At 39.9% G+C, this 19,318-nt stretch overlaps 2 protein-coding genes across 5 annotated transcripts in view; one reads left to right on the forward strand and one right to left on the reverse strand.

The window, feature by feature from the left end:
* WDR33 (WD repeat domain 33) overlaps positions 1-12,394 on the forward strand; it is a 75,466-nt gene extending 63,072 nt beyond the window's left edge. For all 4 annotated transcript variants that reach the window (XM_032225888.1, XM_032225887.1, XM_032225889.1 and 1 more), the window contains 6 exons: positions 2,278-2,380; positions 3,406-3,874; positions 5,824-5,990; positions 6,095-6,172; positions 7,680-7,865; positions 9,189-12,394. In XM_032225888.1, coding sequence (XP_032081779.1) covers positions 2,278-2,380; positions 3,406-3,874; positions 5,824-5,990; positions 6,095-6,172; positions 7,680-7,865; positions 9,189-9,412 — 1,227 coding nt within the window. In that variant the 3' untranslated portion in view covers positions 9,413-12,394. The remainder of the gene's footprint in view (positions 1-2,277; positions 2,381-3,405; positions 3,875-5,823; positions 5,991-6,094; positions 6,173-7,679; positions 7,866-9,188) is intronic.
* Positions 12,395-15,653: 3,259 nt separating this feature from the next.
* Positions 15,654-19,318, reverse strand: SFT2D3 (SFT2 domain containing 3). Its single transcript, XM_032225728.1, has one exon. It carries the CDS (start codon positions 18,095-18,097, stop codon positions 17,456-17,458), a length of 642 nt encoding a protein of 213 aa, XP_032081619.1. The 5' UTR covers positions 18,098-19,318; the 3' UTR covers positions 15,654-17,455.

Here is a 19,318-nt window from a genome sequence, read left to right on the forward strand (position 1 = left end):
TATTTATTTTGTATATAGTCAATCCATTTTTTCCAGTCTCGTTTATATCTCTCATTTGAGTGATCTTTAAGATATGCCGATATTTTAGCCATCTCGGCTAAGTTTGTGACTTTCAATGTCCATTCTTGGATTGTAGGCAAGTCTTCCTTCTTCCAGTATTGCGCCACCAACAGTCTTGCTGCAGTTATTAGGTGCAGAATCAAGTTAGTCTCTACCACTGTAAAGTCAGTACATATACCTAATAAAAATAACTGAGGAATAAACTTTATCCTTCTTTTAAAAATATTTTGCATAACCCACCATATTTTTATCCAGAATGCCTTAACCTTTTGGCAGGTCCACCATATATGATAATATGTAGCATCGAGAGAACCACACCTCCAACATTTAGGCTGTACATTCGGATACATAGAAGCCAACTTTTTAGGATCTAAATGCCATCTATAGAACATCTTGTAAAAATTTTCTCTCAGATTTTGAGCTGTAAAGCAGTACATTAAAAGCTTCTGTAGTTTGGAAATGATGTAGGAGCTGGCATTTTGGTACTTAGAGTTGTATACAGTATAAAAACAAAGAAATATAGAAAACTGATGGCAGAAAAAGACCTAGTGATCTGTTCTGACCCCCACCCCTCCGTACGGTGAGTCACGCCGACACAAGATGACTGTTAGCCAATTTATTCACAGTAATTAACTCACAGACAAGACTTTGGCAGCAACCCAGACTTCCACAGATAAGAAATACACACAAGAGTTTCTCCAGCTTTAGTATAACAGTTGTGTCCTGCAAAAGGTCTCCTCCCAAAGTCTCTTCTTATATACTCTCTTGGGAGGAGCCTAATCACAACCACCTGGGCCCAATTATCTTCTATGTCTCTGTAATTGCTGCCGGCACTTATCAGCCTGTCTCTGCCTGGCGTCCTGGACCAACTCCCTTAGCTCCTCCCCACTGCTCCAGGGCCTGACATCAGGGACAAACTCCCTTTGGCTTTCACCGCTCAGGCGCCTCCTGGTGGCCAACCAGCCTCTCTGGTCCCTGTTCGGAGTCTGAACCCTGCCCAGGGTCCTCCACATCTTCCAGAGCCAACTCATAGGGTCCCTCGCTATTGGAGTCTGTCGGCAGCTCCATCGGTTCCTGCTGGGCCACAACAGTGATCCATCGAGTCTGCCCTTTGAATTTATTTGTTTTTTGTTATTGGTTGATTGATTCGTATTTTATTTTATTATTTTTAATTTTTATCAAACGATAGACATCTGTTGATCCCAAGCGTGCTTAGACTCAGTTATTGATGATTGGTCCAGTACCTGCACTGGAAGTTGGTTGCAAGCGTCCACTATTCTTTCTGTGAATACTTTCTAACGTTACAGATAGTCCTCAACTTACCACAGTTCATTTAGTGACTGTTTAAAGTTACAGCAACACTGAAAAAAGTGACTTATGACCATTTTTTACACTTATGATCGTTTAGCATCTCCATGGTCACATGATCAAAATTCAGGCACTTGGCAACTCACTCATATTTATGATGGTTGCTTTGTCCCAGGGTCATGGGATCACCTTTTGTGACCTTCTGACGAGCAAAATCAATGGGGAAGCTAGATTCACTTAAGAACTATGTTATTAACTTAACAACTGCTGCAAGAAAGATGGTAACATGGGGCAAAATTCATTTAACAATTGTCTTGCTTAGCAATAGAAATTTTGGGCTCAATTGTGATCATAAGTTGAGGACTATCTGTACTTTTGAACTTAAGTCTCATGAATGTCTCTGATATTAAGTTAAATTTGTTTTTTTTTAATTAGGATTTGTTCATCTTATTTTTTTCCCAAGTCTCCCACTTGATTAGTAGGACAGGTCTGTACAACCTGTGGAGGTGAAAGGGACACATTGATAAATTTAAAACCATCACAGACTGGAAAGAAATACCTAGCACACCAATCGGTGGAGCTGGCAATAACTGTGATACTTATTGGTGGTGCTTAGCAGTGATCTTTGTGTGTGTGTTAATTGACTTTTTCAAAAAGCACTGGTGTGCTGCACAAGGCTTGTAGTACAAGCCAGCTCTAAGAAGATGTACTGCTTGAGAAGCTTATTACCTTGTTTCATTATTCAAGAACAAGAAAAGTAACCTCACTTTATTGTAACTATTTTCTGACCTTATTTACACAAACCCACACAGAGTTAGACGGTAGTTTTTATGGTGCCCATATAAAATAGTATGTATATATAAGTTGCATTTTTGGTTTCATTTCGTCTCACTTAAATTAAACTTACAGGAAGGACAGAATCCTGGACCTCCACCATTGATACCAGGATTGGGACAGCATGGAGGACCAGGTCGTCATGGCTCTCACAACCAAGGACCTGTTTCTAGTAAAGGTAATTAAATACATTGTTTGATCAGAATGGATGATCTAAAGTCTTATAGTAGGAGGGAATTAATGACCTAGACATACAATCTTCAGAACCATGAAAAATAATATATTGGTGCTTCTGTGTATTCAAGGATATTCTAGCATATAAAATCTTTAATTGTGACCAGGCGTGTAACAAATCTAATAATCCAAATATTTAATTAAGTGTTTCAACTAACTAGCTCTAAGCAATAATTGAACAGCAGGATTAAAATAAAAATGTCTTCTGGGAAAGCCTCTGATAACAAACTTTTATTATAATACCTCAGTTAGAAGACATAATAAATTAGGACGGGATAATAAGATAACCAATACAATGAAATAAATGAATATGCTATGGGACATGCTTAAAGAAAATCATTCCCATTATTTCAGTAAGGGATGTTGTGCATGATTTTAACCCAGGCAGCTTAATTGGTCATATAGCTTGCATTACAGCAGAAGTTTAGGAGTTGTGAATTGTGATTTTCTGAGGGATTGGGAGCAAATGTGAGTATGGTTCTAGGTAGCCTTCACTGAGCTGCTTGCATTAGACCAGTCTAATAGGTGCCTTGCATTCAGTCCAAAAACAACTGGAGCACCACTTGAACACCATATGCATTAACAAATTCATCAGTCAATTGCTAAAGACACCTTTATTTTTATCCTATATATATCTACCTGACGAGAGTTTGAGGAACAGACAGAATCGTAGGTAGCTTGCTGTCAACCCTTCAAAGCAGTCTAAAACAGAAAATCAAAATCATGGATCTCAGAGAGTCAATTCTGAGATACTTTCCCATATTACATTTCTGATGTGAACTCAGATTTTATTTACCAGACAATTGTCTAGGCTGCAGCTCTTCCTTCTGTCTCAAAGTTATTCTGATAGCCAATTATACTTGCCTTTTAACTGGGGGGGGGGGGAGTTTTTCATAAAACTGCAATAAGTACATATTTACTGGACTGAAAAAATGTTTTAATTTCAGTTACTTTTCATTTATTTTTAAGGTGATTCGCGTGGTCCACCAAACCATCAAGTTGGCCCACTCTCAGAAAGAAGACATGACCAGAATAGTGGTGGGCCAGATCATGGTCCTGAAAGAGGTCCCTTCCGAGGTAGTCAAGAATGGAATGATGGTAGAGACAGTAGGGGTATGCAAGACAGAAGGGCACCTCATTCAGATTTCCATGATGACTTTGATCGAACAGATGAATTTCGTGAAGACTTTCATCCAGACAAGCGATTTGGGCACCGTATACGTGAATTTGAGGGAAGAGGAGGTCCACCTCAAGAAGAGAAATGGAGAAGAAGTGGTCCAGGCCCTCCTTTCCTTCCTGATCACAGGGAATTCAATGAAGGAGATAGTAGGGGTCCAAACCGTGGACCTCCTGGGTCATGGGATGGGCGGAGAACTTCAGATGAGCGATTCTCTCATGATCCAGAGGAAACACGATATCGAGGAAGAAGAGATGAAAAGTGAGAATTCTAATACTTTTATTAATTGAAAATTAAGCAAAATATTTTTTCCTGTTTCATATTTAAAGAAAAGTATTTAAGTCAAATAATAAATGAGCTAATTTAAATATTTGTATATATTAAATTTCTTATGAATGTGTCTATCAGATTATTACTAAAACAAAGTTATAAAAATGGTTTTCTGCAGCATTTACATCTTAGTACTTATCTCTGTAGATACCAAATAACGGAATTGGGAAACAGATTTATTAGGAGTACAGATCAGTCCCTTTGGTTAGAATGCAAAGAACTGTTTTAAATTTAAAATTAGAGGCCTAATTATTTAATCTGTAACACTCCTCCCTTTCTCTGCTGATGAAGTTCTACCAGCTGAATTTTGTAGAGTTCATAGAGAAAAAAATGTCTAGTTAAACTGGCATCAGGCTGAAGATGTTCGCTTTCAAACTACATTGTTAATGGCATATATAAATGTAAACTAAATCATTTTCAAAGACCGCTTCCCTGAAGTATCTTCTTGATTTTGAATTACAAATTTATAGATACATAAATAAAAATAATGTCATTACCAATAATTCAGCATTATTATAAACAATCCTATCTTCAGAATGTTGGAAAAATGAGCTCACCAACATTTATTTAGGTATAAACTCCACTCTTGTAGATATTGAGCTATTTTATTAAAATCTGAATATCAAAATAGAAACATTTGTTTACAGCCTGATGATGAAAGAGATACAATGACTGAAGCTTTAAGATTTCTTCGTACTTTTTCCCCAAAGTTCTTCTCTGAAGCAACTTTGTTTGATATAAGTGAAATACCAATTAAGTTAGATAATATTGTTAATTGAGTTTAGTTAAAGTAAACAATTCTTGCATATAAAATAGTAACTTTTATACTATTGCTCTATTTCACTGCTCCATGTTTACACTGTTGCAGAAATGATAGAATACTTTAAAAAACAGAAATAATTGGATTATCTTGTTCCTAGTTCTAATAGAAGTCAGGTAGTTTGATGTTTTTCCCCTAATTTTTCCCCAACATTCATTCATTTAATTTCTTTTAGGCATATAGGAATAAATTAAGGAAGACAGATTCAGAAGCAAGTAGAAACTTGGTGTTTGTGTTAATAGCTACTGCATAGTACCTCTTACATATTCTATTTGATGTTGTGGCCTCCCTAAGATCTTACACAGTGTTCTGAGTAGATGTATGTTTGAACTGTAAGTTAATTTTGCCAAGTGCTTTGGAAACCACACAAATTATTTAGTTTGGTTCACATGTGTGTAGAAATTATGTTCTGAGGTTCCAAGCTATGCAACAAGGAACCTGTGGCCTACACCTATTTTTTCACTTTAGTTTTCCATTCATTCAATTCTCACAAAGCAGAGTATTGAAAATTCACTTCTCTCTCTATACAACAATTTTAATTGACTTAGATATCATAACAAGATACGGTTTATATCAACGATACTTTGCTAATTTTGAATCTCATTTGCAGTTCAGTTGCCATTATTTGTCAACAGATAACTCACTATAATTCTTATCTGTACTCTGCTTTTTTATTAACCGGTCATGATACTGAACCCTTTTTTTCCTAATAGGAAGTGTGGTACCACATTGGCCTTGCTTGTAATAATGAATATCAGAGGCTAATAAAACTGCAATTAAGACAGAAAAAGAGAGCATATTACAAATGGGGTTTGAATGTTCACAAATTTGAACATACTTTGGTTAGGTTCTTTGCTGCAAATAAAAATAAGGAAATCCCTGAATGAGATTTAAAAGAATGTTAAAGATAGGTTTGTCCCTTTCCACCATGTATAGATTAATGTCATTCTGTGTAACAATTGCAGTGTTTCAAAGTTTTTTTTAAAAAATTAAAATTTCAACATAATTTTTTTACCATAGACTTCTACATAATGAAATATTCCTACTTTGTTTGCTGAAGCTTTAGGAGAGGTACACCCTCAAGGCATGAAGGCCGAGGACCAAGAGGAAGAGATAGTTTTCCTGGACCTGATGATTTTGGGCCAGAAGAAAATTTTGATTCATCAGAGGAAAATGCAAGGGGAAGAGATCACAGTGGTCGGGGAAGAGGTCGGGGTACCCCAAGAGGTATAGTTCATGTTCAGTTGAAAATAACATATAATATGGTCCACATTATTCTAAGCCTTTTTTGTACTTTGTAATATCCCATGTCTATTTTTTTAAAAATATAGGAGGACGAAAAGGTCTTCTTCCCACTCCAGATGAATTTCCTCATTTTGAAGGCAGAATGGATGGAAATCGGGAACCAGGTGACTATTTTAAATGTGTGCTAGAATTGAGCATCACAGAATACTAGTGTTCATGCTCTTTTTCCACTTCCTTGGAAGTAATGCTGCCTTCACATCACCTAAAAATTAGCATTCTTAGAATATTTGATTTGAAAGACAAATGTTATGCTATATTTCTTTCCACTTTTCACTTATCAAAAGTTAGGCAGACTGTTTAAATCTAGAAAGCTTCTGCCATTCACCTTCAAGTTCTGCTTCAGTTTTCTGTAGAGAGCTATCTGTCACTTCAGCTTACTTTTAAAAAGTTAAACAATATATTTTATTCATCCCTTTTGACCTCCCTGTATGTGGAACCATAAAGAGAAGAAATTTAACATTTATTTTATTGTTTCCCTTATTACTTTCTGAAAGACCAATCACCAATTATAAAAAGTGTTGAATTGCAGAAATTATAGTTAAACAAAGATCAAACCTTCGGTGCTATTGTTCACTTAAGACTCCCCTTACATTTCTGAATGGCCTACAGAACTTGTGATGACCTGAGGCTAGGCAGGAAAACAACACAACCAGAACGAAGGTTTAACTCCCCTTTATTGTTCCAGTTTCCCCCAAAAGTACCACCATTCCCTGCAAATCAGGAGCCAACCTTTAAACACACACTTCCAATAGGTCCTGGCTACTATTAATCCAGAGAAGCAGCACAGTTCTGAAAGCATCACAGTTCAAGGAGTTAGGTTTCAGAGAGTCCTTGTCACAGGAAGAATTTCCTGGGACTGCACCTCCACCTGGAGTAATACTGTCACTGCAACCTCACATGTAGTAGGCCAGCATAGCAAACAAGACAAAACACAGCAAAGTATGCAGAGATCGGTAACAGCACGAGGCTAGAAAAAGTAACGCTTGTTCCCAACAAACGCCCCTCCCAACAGTGTCTCTTTAAATCATATTCCCCGAGCCTTGTCCCTCCTCCCAAGTCGTTGGGTTGCCCTGCACTGATCCCGCCTCCTCTCCATTCTTCATGCTTGGGGATCGGGAGGGGGGGGGAGTAATTTCTCATTGCCGGAGTCCAATGCTCCTCAGCTCCACCTCCACTGCCTGCCCTGTCCTCCCCCTTCATCTGGTCCTCCTATGCCCCCTCTCCCTTGCTGGCAACCCTTCCCAGGTCCAAGGGACCTGGGACTGCCTCGTCCTATTCTCCCAGCTGTTCCTCCATTGGCCCTAGCTTTGTCTCCTCGCTCTCTTCAGACTCTGATGGGGTCATGATGAACTTCTGATGACATTGGCAGAAGTATACCAACATTCATAAAAAGTTAAAGGGAGAATGTTTTTTCAAGTAACTGTGTGTAATTAAGAGTCGATAGTAAATGATGATATTTAATTGAAAGAAATTTAATGCATACATCTCTGTCACACTCACTGTCTGGGTTTTGTTTGGTTTTTAACAAAAAGGAGTTTACACAAAAATTTCCATTATGAAATTATTTGCTTGGATTAAATTTCTCATCTCATTGACTTTTCTCATGATCAGGTCCCCGCCAAGATCATTCTTCTCACGATGGACATTCTCCTGCAAATCGAGAACGTTCCTCCTCACTGCAAGGAATGGATATGGCCTCACTACCACCCCGCAAACGACCTTGGCATGATGGACCAGGAACCTCTGACCACAGAGAAATGGAAATGCAAGCTGGGCATCCAGAGGAGAGAGGAAAGGGTAAATTACAATTCTTTGAGAGATTGAGTAGTATCGTATATACTAATATATAAGCCAATACACACAAAAGCCAACCTTCAAATTTTTAACTGAAATGCCATGAAAATTCACTATCTGCAAATAAACCAATTCTCAAAATTCCCATTATGTTTTCATTTTCACAATTAGCTTATCTCAGGTGGTGCATTTTTCATATTTTGGTTAAAATTTTAGGGTTAACTTTATTAGCAAGTGTATATGGAATATACAGTTGTTGTTTTTTAAAGTACAGTATTACCGTATATACTCATGGATACACTCATCTATATAAAGACCAACCAATTTTGGGGCTATATATTGGTACCTAAAACCTCACCTTATCCATGAGTATATATAGTAAATGACAAATTGAGAAATGCTGGGAATGAGAGCTAGTTTGATCTAGTGATTAAGGCACCAGGCTAGAAAGCAATTTACATGAGTTTAAATCCCTCTTGGCCATGAAAGCCAGCTGGGTAACCTTGGACCAGTCACTTTCCCAATCCAACCGCGCTTACAAGGTTGTTGTGTGGAAAATAGGAGGAGGAAGGTATATTGAATATGTTCGCAACTTTGAATTATTTGTAAAAAAAACCCAATAATAATAAAGGGAAATAAATAAAATATAAAATAAAACAAATCTTAATAAAATATGATTTATAAACTATTACTTATTTTATTTTTATTCTTTTTAAAAATTAAATCCAGATGTAAAAGTTTGGGATGGCAAAACAATTTATTCCTACAGTTCACCCCAATTCAAACTTATCTAAATAAATGAAAGTAAATTATATTTAATTATTTCAGAAACTATATCTCATGGGTTCCTTAGATTGATGCAGAGATCAAATAAAAATCTTTTACTGTAGTCTACTTCTGAGTCACTTTTTGTCACTACTCCTTCATTGCTTAATCTGTTTTTCCCCTCTTAAGTATTTACTTTTGAGACTGAGAGCATAAGAATAAGAGTCATTCCCCACAAAATAATAGATTTCATAATGATCCAAATTTGTAAAGGCAAAAATATTTCTATTTATCTGATACAGATAACATTACCAGGAAAAGTTAATTAAAAGTACATCTTTCTTCTATAGCTATAAATAATAAATATGTTTATTAGCCAGTATAGTAGCACTTTAAAAAAAACAAATATTTGTGCTCACTCTGTTGCCTCTCCCATACAAATATACACACAAAGATTCTGAGCAGGTAGAGTGTAAAAAATTGAGATGACATTCTTTATATTTTCCATTAAAAAGATAGCAATAACATGATCTAATTTCAGTTTGCCCTTTTTTATTTTAGGACGTGGAAAATCGGGACTTTCACAGAGAATGTCAAAGTCTGGAAGATCCAGTTCTTTGGAAGGAGAGCATCATGATGGATATCATAGAGAAGAATTTGGAGGACCTCCAGGAAACAATCCTTCTAGAGGAGGAAGAAGTGGGAGTAATTGGGGAAGAGGAAGTAACATGAACTCAAGCCAGTCAAGGCGAGGAGGTTCTAGAGGTGGAGGAAGGGGTCGATAGAAAAGGTCATGACTGGGAAAAACCAGTCTTTCTACTTGTTGCAGAATCATTGAAAAAATAATTCTGCAATCCTACAAACATGGACTCTAGATGGAGATAAGTGATTGTTCATTAGTTCCCAAGAAGGTCTTTTCCAACATTAAATGCCAGCTAATAATACCATCACAACAACCTTTGTTTCATTTCCACACCATCCCAATCCCTTGTCATACCTGTATTTCTTAAATTGATATCTGAAGATAAAGCTGGGTTTTTTTGTTTTTGTTTTTCCTTTTATTGATGTGAGACATGGAGCACATCCAGATTTCAGTTCATGTCAAGAACTTGTTTCTATATGTACAGTTGTCAGGAAAAGTTAAGTTGTTTTTGTATGAATACAGAATGCAATTTGTCCAAAAATTAACAAGAGTGTGTGATTTTTCTATACACGTTTTCACATATCATAGAGGAACCATCTCCTAAAATTTCTATGGACATTTTCTGTGTTGGATACATGCACTGCCACAGAACTAGCTATCACAGCTACTTACACAAAGTTTTAAAGCCTCACAAGTTCAGTTAGCATGTTATAAAAATATATAAATGAAAATCACTTTTGTTGATTCCTAGAAATGTCTTTTTTTTCAATAACCAAAATGAGCAGAAGAGTTTCATGTATAGATTCCCTCCTTGGTACATAGAGTGAGATATTTGTATATGGTACAATAAGGACATATAGCTAAAATATATGAACATTGTTCTGTGATCTGATTAGTGACCAATTCTGATTTATTCAGAAAAACATCCCAATATTCTGCCATCTGACTACTTTGAAATGCAGTGGAATAAGAAAAAAAGATAGCTAACCCCTAATGAAAACTATTGCAGAATCTGAATTAAAGTCTTGAATTTGTTGTTTCTGAAGCCATAATTTAACCAAACCATTTAACATTATTTTTAAAAATGTTTAGATGAACATAGCTTCAGAAATATCAAGAAAGAATATCTAACTTTAGTCAGAATATCTAGACATAACCTAAAAAACCCTTTACATATTTTCCCTATTTTCTTTAAAGGTGTAAGTACAGTTTCTTTCCATTATAGTACTGTATCTGTTTTACACTTATTTTACAATAAAATGTCCTCAGTTGAGATGTTTAGTATCCAGTATTGTGATTCTGAGACTCTTGAAGCTTTATTGATCAAAAGTTGGTTTTACACATCACCATATGATTTGCCTTAGCATGATATGACAATCCATCATGATTTGGCATAAAAACAAGGCAGATCACTAACTTAATATATATGATAGGATATATTATAAAGTGTATAAACAATTGTAGCCTGGGAATTTCTCTTTATTGTGTACATAGATGTTGAGCCATTAAAATACAAATGTGATTAAGGTCAGATATTAAGTTGGGAACCTAACCTTGATAAAAATTTAAAGTATTTTAGAGTCAGCTGTATAGTAAGCCAACTAATTTATTCAAAACACAATGAACAAGGCAATCTCGCTCACTAGGAGTATGCAAAACAGGCATATTTTTGCAAGTAGTAAGAGTCACAACATCAAAATGTTTTGTACCTAAACTCCATTTATTAGTTATGTAGTTAAAGAAAAGTGAATTAATCTATCTTGTAAAGGACTCTTAAATGTTTTTCTGTGAGAAAAAATGACAAATTCTACAAGTTTTTATAGAACCAGTACATAGGATGTACAGACATTTCTCCGTTTTTTGGTAAATACTTAAATTATAAAGCCTATTCTATTTTGAATAACTTTGAGTTTTCCTTACCAAGTAGAGGACATCAATTAGCTTTAGAAATACCTATTTCTGCTAAATTTGTCTCACCACTGTAATTATAAATAAACAGGATAGCTGTTTAAAATTAGAATCTACATCAATAAAAATTTTAGTTGATACTTATAGGAAAACTTACTAGTGTTAACCGTGTTTGATTGTGATGATGCTTCCTTTCACTTAAAGTAAGGAGAGAACAAGCAGAGTCTAATTTTTAAAAAAACATGCTGGTATTTTTTAAACTTATTTTCTAGTCTTTACTGTAGTTAAGGAGAAGTGTAAATTCTGTAGTCTAGGACAATTCACTGTGGCCAAATTGCTGCTGTCACCTCGCTACTGCCAACTTACTGCAGGACAACTCCACACAGCCAATAAGCCATGGGGACATGCCGTGAACAACTGGAGAGAGTGCCAGGTGAGCAGGTGGGCAGAGCATGGTGGGGTGGGTGGTGGGGAGCCGGCAGCTTCCTATTTTCATATGCTGCTGCCGCCGCTGCCACTATGGCAATAGCACCAACTCTGGTGTAGTGGTGGCAGCAGCTGAGGCTATCATGGCAGTGGGTGTTTGAAATGGGAAGCTCCCAGCCACCACCTCACCACTGGCTGCCCCAACAACTCTGTGTTCTGCCCACCTGCTCACTTGGCTCTCCCTCTGGCTTCCAGGCAAGACAACTGTGGCGAGTTGTCCTCACAGACAGTTGGCTGTGTATAATTTTCCAGTGGCAAGTTGTGTGTTGCCTTTCAGATTTTTTTCATTAATACAATATCATCTCATTTTTCTTGCCCTAAACCAGTAGACATAAAACCAATTTTCATCCCAATGAAAAAGTAAGACCAAATTTAATAAGAAAATATAGAAAATAGTAAAACAATAACACTTTAAACAAGTTCTTGATAAATCTCAAGGGTTGAACATCACAGAAAAGTAGCTATCCTCATATGCGCAAGAATTTAAATAGTGAATGGAAAAACTATAGCTAGTAAATTGGTACATTTGGCACAATACAGTACTTCCATGTCCTTTGATTGCTACTTAAAATGTAAAAACACATCACATTTTAGACATTCTATTAAAAGTTTTTAAAATAACTTTTTCCCCCATATGTTACATTATATCAAGAAATAAAACAATTTTCTGAAATAGAGTTCAGCAGAACTGTAAGGTTCGATTTGAAGTTGCAGCAGTTCTATGAGAGACTATAACTGAAAACAAAACTTCTACAAACAACTTTATATATCACACAATGCTAGTTTGCTCTTGTAAAGGTTGTAAAATTAGATTGTACAGGTTAGAAGTGAATTGTATTGTGATGGTTTTACATTTTTATCACTTATGCAGGGGTTTCTTGAGACCCTTTCAAGCATTCTTCCAGAATAAAAAAATTAAGAAAAACTGAAATAGAATAACATACTCCCAAGTCTGTAGACTAATTTATATAGTAAAAATACACTTGGGTTGGAATCCTATAGCTATTTTCTTGGCATAAGTCTCACTTAAGTTGTAAATAGAAAGGATTGCCAAGTTTTTTTATTGTACTTCTCTAATTGAAACTTCTTCAAATAATCTTTTAAATGATTTCATGAAAATTTGTTCCAGTTAAATATTTAGCAACTTTTTGATTCACGGCTTTTTTCAATTACATTACATGGCATATGCCCACAAATCACTCAGAAATGCCAATTTAAATTTAAAATTATCATTTTATTAATTTATAACTCACTCCTTGATTCCGTCTTAATGTATGAGTATAGAAGTGCCAGTAGATCAGCAAGACTTGCTTTTGAATAAATTGTCTAGGGTAGAGCTCTGTAGATTTTTTGCACTTAAGTATAAACATTTGCTTATAAGTTGTTCCTTTCATTAATAAAACACCTGACATATGACCTTTCTTATTCAATAATATACATTTACAGTTATTGCATGTACAGGTAGTCCTCAACTTACGACAATAGCCCCAAATTTCTGTTAAGTGAACAATTTGTTAAATGAGTTTTGTCCCGTTTTACGACTTTTCTTGCCACAGTTAAGTGAATCACTGCAGTTGTTAAGTGAATCTGACTTTCCCATTGACTTTGTAATTTAATTTAATTTAATGAGCTTATATACTGCCCAATCCCGGAGGACTCCGGGCGGCTTACAAATAAGAAATAAAATAAAATTACAAGTAGGGGAGAGAAACAAAAACAGTTAAAAAAAACACAACATACATTTGGCTTAGCTGGGTTGGACCTGATTTATAGATCAGCAACCCCAGGCCTGTCGGAACAGCCAGGTCTTGGTGGCTTTTTGGAAGGACGCGAGCGTGGAAAGGGTCCAGATCTCTGTTGGTAGCTCGTTCCACAGAGCCGGAGCAGCTACAGAAAAGGCTCTCCCCCGAGTGGTCGCCAGCCGGCATTGTCCGGTCGCCAGCACCCGGAGGCCTAGCCTGTGGGTTCTTATCGGACGTTGGGAGGTATGTAGCAGGAGGCAGTCTCTCAGATATCCAGGTCCAAGGCCATGTAGGGCTTTAAAGGTAATCACCAGCACTTTATAGCGTGTCCGGAGACCAATAGGGAGCCAGTGCAGCTCGCGGATAGGTGTAACATGGGTGTACCAAGGTACACCCGATATCACTCACGCGGCTGCATTCTGGACCAACTGTAGTCTCTGAACAGTCTTCAAGGGTAGCCCCATGTAGAGTGCGTTGCAGTAATCGAGCCTTGAGGTGACGAGGGCATGAGTGACCATTCGAAGTGCCTCCCGGTCCAGATATGGCCGCAACTGGTGCACCAGGCGAACCTGGGCAAAAGCCCCCCTGGTCACAGCCGACAAATGATGTTCTAACATCATCTGCTGATCCAGGAGGACTCCCAAGTTGCGGGGCCTCTCTGAGGGGTGAAGACTTTCACCCTCCAGGCTGATAGATGGAGAATCTGGACTATCCTTGGGAGGAAACATCAATAGCCACTCGGTCTTGTCTGGATTGAGTGCCAGCCTGTTCACTCCCATCCAGACCCTAACAGCCTCCAGGCACTGGCACATCACTTCCTCTGCTTTGCTGAGTTGGCACGGGGTGGAACAATTGAATATCGTCCGCGTATTGGTGGTGTTTAATCCCGTGCCGGTGAATTATCTCACCCAGCGGCTTCATGTAGATGTTAAATAGGAGGGGGGACAGGACCGAGCCCTGTGGCACCCCATATTTGAGGGACCTAGGGGTCGACCTCTGTCCTCCAACCAACACCGACTGCGACCTGTCAGAGATAAGAGAACCACCATAGAACGGTGCCTCCCACTCCCACCTCCCCCAGTCGTCGCAGAAGGATACCATGGTCGATGGTATCGAAGGCCGCTGAGAGGTCAAGAAGCACCAGGATAGAGGAATGTCCTCTATCCCTGGCCCGTCAGAGATCATCGGTCAGCGCGACCAAAGCAGTTTCGGTGGAGTAACCAGGCCTGAAACCCGACTGGAAGGGATCATGATAATCAGCTTTATCCAAGGACCGTCGGAGTTGAAGGGACACCACCTTCTCAACAACCTTCCCAACAAAGGGGAGGTTGGAGACTGGACGATAGTTATTAAGAATAGCTGGATCCAGAGGTTTCTTAAGGAAGGGTCTCACCACCGCATCCTTCAAGGGCTGTGGGAAAGATCCCTCCTGTAAAGAGGTGTTAATAATTCTCTGGAACCAGCCTCGTGTAACCTCCTTGCTGGCTGAAACCAGCGAGGAGGGACACGGGTCCAGCAGGCAGGTGGAGGCACTTACCGCTCCCATGGCCTTGTCCACTTCCTCAGGAGTAACAGGTTGGAACTCGCTCCAAGAAATCTGATCAAGGCCCACCCCCGGCATCTCGGCAGGAACTGCCCAAGTGGAGTCCAGGTTTGTCCAAATCTGGGCGACTTTGTCCGACAGAAACTGAACAAATTCCTCAGCTCTTCCCTGTAAGGGTTCCTCCGCATCCCTCCCCTTCAGGAGGGAGCGAGTAATCCTAAACAGGGCGGCCGGGCAAGTTTCTGCGGACGCAATAAGAGCGGAAAAATGTGCACATTTTGCCACCCGTATCGCCACGAGATAAGTCCTAATAAAGGCTCTTAGCAGTGCTCGGTGAGTTTCGGAGTTACTAGCCCTCCAGCGTCGCTCTAGGCGTCTCTTTTGGCGCTTCATCTCCTGGAGTTCCTCAGTAAACCAAGGAGCCCTCCTGGATCCACTGCTGCGGAGAGGCCGCAAAGGCGCAATCCGGTCAAGCGCCCCAGCCGCCGCTATATTCCAAGCAGCGACCAAGGACACTGCCGGACTGCGGGCAAGGGAGTCAGGTATGTCCCCAAGCTCCGTTTGAAATCCCAAAGGGTCCATCAGGCGCCTGGGGCGGAACCATTTAATTGGCTCCATCTCCCTGCAGTGGGGGAGTAGTTTCCATAAGTCCAGCCTCAGTAGGCCGAGCGTGTGTCCCGCTGTATGAGTCGGACCCTGAATTACCTTTGCTTATCATATCATAAAAGGTGATCACATGACCTAGGGGAATAGCAACAGTCATAAATATAAACCAGTGGCCAAGCCACTGAATTTTGATAAGATGATCATGGGAATGCTGCAAAGGTCGTAAGTGTGGGAAATGGTCATACAACACATTTTTCAGTACCATTGTAACTTTGAATGTTCACTAAATGAACTATTGTAAATTGAGGACTACTTGTATTTAACCGGTTAGAAATTATTTTCTAGAATGTGCTAGTTTATTAAGCATTTAGGTTTAAATTTTAAACACACTTCCCTAGATTTAATTCAGAGAATACAACATGTAAGAGGTATGCTTTGCAGGCTACAATTTTAAGAGAAATAAAAAGTACATTTGCGCTGCAAAATTGTGACACCAACCCTGAATTGATGTAGTTTGTAGATGTAGCAACAAAGCAAAGTGGGTTGTTCTTACACTTTTATACAGGACAATTAAAGCAAAATAATTTGTAGATTCCTCAGTCCATTTCCCCTGCTGATTTTTCACTTTCCTCAGGAAAAAAACAATCACTTGCCCTAATTTGTATTTGCAGCAAATATTTCTGATAGCCAGATCCAGACCCAGTTAAAATGTAGGAGAGGGCTGGTAGGAAAGCAACAGAAGGGAGTCTTGTACAGGGCAGCCCTCCCCTGTTGATGTTGCACTGGCAGTGGTTGCTCAGTGAGAAAGCTCTCCTGTTTAATGGGCAACCTTTTCCTACCACGCAGACAAAATGGGTGCCTGGAGCAAAAGTTTGGTGTATTTTTCAAGTTTCCCAAAGGATAGGATAGCTCACTTCTCACCATCGGTCTAGCACTCTTGAAAGATGTGAAGAGGGAAGAACTATGTGAGAGAAATAAGAAATAGCAAGGTAAAATGAGAGACAGCAAGAGGGTGAGACAGTTGACACTAGTGGGTTTTTTTCTTCTTCAGGCTATTCAGAAATACATTACAGACGCAAAAGCATTGTTGGAATGCAGAAGAGGAGCATAGAGTAAAGGAGGTGGGAATGATCAACAAGGCAAAACTCTTTGAGAAATGGAATTCCAGAACATGTACAGAAAATATGTTCATGTGTATGGCTTTACATGCTAATTTCACCACACAGGTGACATTCTCTAACAAACAATATACCTAACCTCATCTAACCCAGGTCTGTTCTGCAGTCCAGGACAAAGTGACCAATAGGGTAGTACCACTGACTGGAGTGAGGAAGTTGTAATCAGCGCAGTTCAAAGGCTAAAAGCAGCTGGACAAATTCCAGTCCAATAACGCCATCAATTAAATTGTTGGCAAAATATCCGAATCATATCCACCCCAAAATGGTGTAAGAAGAGGCAAAACACTTCAATAACCAATAGGTTAAGGAAATGTTACTCTGCCTCTTTTATAGTCCAAGAGTGAGAAATCAGAAGGCTATAGATTTTAAAAATGGTTAATGGGGTAATTTGTTCAATGGTCGGAAGAAAACAGAGACTACAAAACCTTTTACTCTTTCTACCTGCTAGTGTAGGTAGTTCAGTTTTAAGTCGCATCTTTTGTTTTAATACTTTAATAATTCTTAGCAGTCAAACAGCCACAGTGAGGCAACTGAATTATCTCCCGGTCTTTTGTCTCCCGGAATTCACAAAGTAGTCGTAGACGAAACTTTCTATTCACGTATTCCTGGGATTCAGGCTGCATATCCTGCTCTGCGCGTTACTTTGAAAAGCGGCCCGGGGTGCCTCCTCACGGAGCAAGTCTTCCCAAGCCCGGGAGTTGGACTTCCGACGACAGAGTAGTTCACACTGGAAGAGCTTTAGAAACACTTCGTCGCACGAAGCTACTCAGGAAGCTGCTGACATAGCGCAACCCGGCAGCACCGCCAGGCAACGAGGAAAACAAGTAGACTCCTCCGGCTGCCAGCTGGATCACGGCACCCAGCACCGTGAACAGCGTACTTCGGAGCCCGAGAGCAGCGTACAGAGTTCCGCCCACGGAGCCCAAATACAGGATGGCTAGGCCGCGCCGGTCAGGCTCACCCAGCAAGCGACTCGGGCCCCGCAAGAAACCAGCGGCTCCCAACGCAAAGGCCGAGCCCAGGGACCAGAGCAGCGCGAACTTCCGAAGCAGCAAGAGCGAGCCATAAAGCGCGGCGAGGCCGAAGCAGAGAGCAGCCAGCAGCAGACACAGGGCACACCCCACCAGTCTCTGCCAACGGGACACCCCCGTCGGTAACCACGGCTCCGCCTCCGGCTCGGCCGCCCCCGACCACGTTCCTGTCGCGGGGAAAGGGTTCATGCGCCGCAGCCAGACGCCCAAGCCAGAGCCGCTTTCTTCTGCTTCGTCCTGAGGAGGAGTCTGAGGAACTGACAAAACCGTAGAGCCGCCGCCGCCCTTGGACTGAGCTAAATATTCTTGCAGTTGCCGGTTCAGATCTGCCATTTTGGCGAGAAGTCTCTCGGGAACAGGCGAAGACAATAGATGGTCAAGGAGGCTGCTCTTCGGGCCGGTCCTTCTGCAACGGTAGGACGCAGCCGCCTTAGCAAAGCGGCACTGCTCAGCAGTCAGCCAGTCAACCACCTTGGTTTGGTCTCTTTAAAAAAAAAAAAAAAACAGGCACCAACTTCAAACACGTGGCCCGTGCTCAGGCAACTGTCTGCCTGCGCGCATACAAAGGTTCAGATGGGCGGAGAAGGAGGTTGCGCAGGTAGCTCTGGCCTCGCGACTTTCCCGCTTCCTCGCGGGCGCCTGAACGAGAAGAACATTTTCTGGGCGCCCTTTGGACGGGCAACTTCACCTCACCCTTCCGGCTTCAAAGGCATCAACTGCGCATTCGCGGAAGGCAGGAGAAACGGGGGCGGTGCTACCGCACTCTACAGTCGCGGGGAAAGATATGATTCGGCTATCGGTCGCCAATTGCTAGGGAGAGAGCATAACTTGGAAATGTAGCAGTGCTAATACTCAAAGGTGGTTGTGCTTGTTGAGTATGTCAGATTACTCCATAACGGGAACATTATGGCCCTAGAATAAGGGTTATTTATTTTCATGTTGATCAATATTTCATAATTTCTAAACGAGGACAAAAAGACCCGAAAGTTAGGGACAAACGGTCATGGGAAAAAATCTGTGTGGTCACTAGAAATTGAAAATGATCTCATATCAGTAATCAAATGGACAAAAATTGGTGATATTTCCCATTATTAGTACATTTGTGGTGAGCATACTTTTTCTGTTACATCAACATTCGAAATAAAATGAACCATTAGCAATTAAGCAGATCTTCCACCTGTAATTCCAAGCATTATCCCAAAACCTTTCACCATGTTTGCTGCTGATTGCACCTAAATTTTGGGGAAAGAAGTCCCAAGTGAATGCAAAAAAACAAATTTTCAGTGACATTGCATTTCATGGTCTTGTGTGCCTTAAGAAGTTTATCAACCAGCTGAATCTAATTTGGTACTTTAGTTGCCAAAAAAATTCTCAACATTCTTGAATCCTTTCCAGGTGATTTTCTCTGGCCCCACTAACAAATCTTTGAACCGCTTGTCATTGATGGCGTATCTGATCTGTGGACCAACAAAAATGCTTTCCTTAATCTTGGCATCAGTTATTCTTGGAAACATCTGTCCAAAATAATAAAAACCTTTATCCTGTTCATCACTT

Source organism: Thamnophis elegans, chromosome 10, assembly GCF_009769535.1.
Source record: "Thamnophis elegans isolate rThaEle1 chromosome 10, rThaEle1.pri, whole genome shotgun sequence".
In the NCBI taxonomy this organism is placed as follows: domain Eukaryota; kingdom Metazoa; phylum Chordata; class Lepidosauria; order Squamata; family Colubridae; genus Thamnophis; species Thamnophis elegans.

Coding starts and splice junctions, on each gene's coding strand:
- SFT2D3 (XM_032225728.1), bottom strand. CDS start 18,097: ATGGCAGATCTGAACCGGCAACTGCAAGAATATTTAGCTCAGTCCAAG.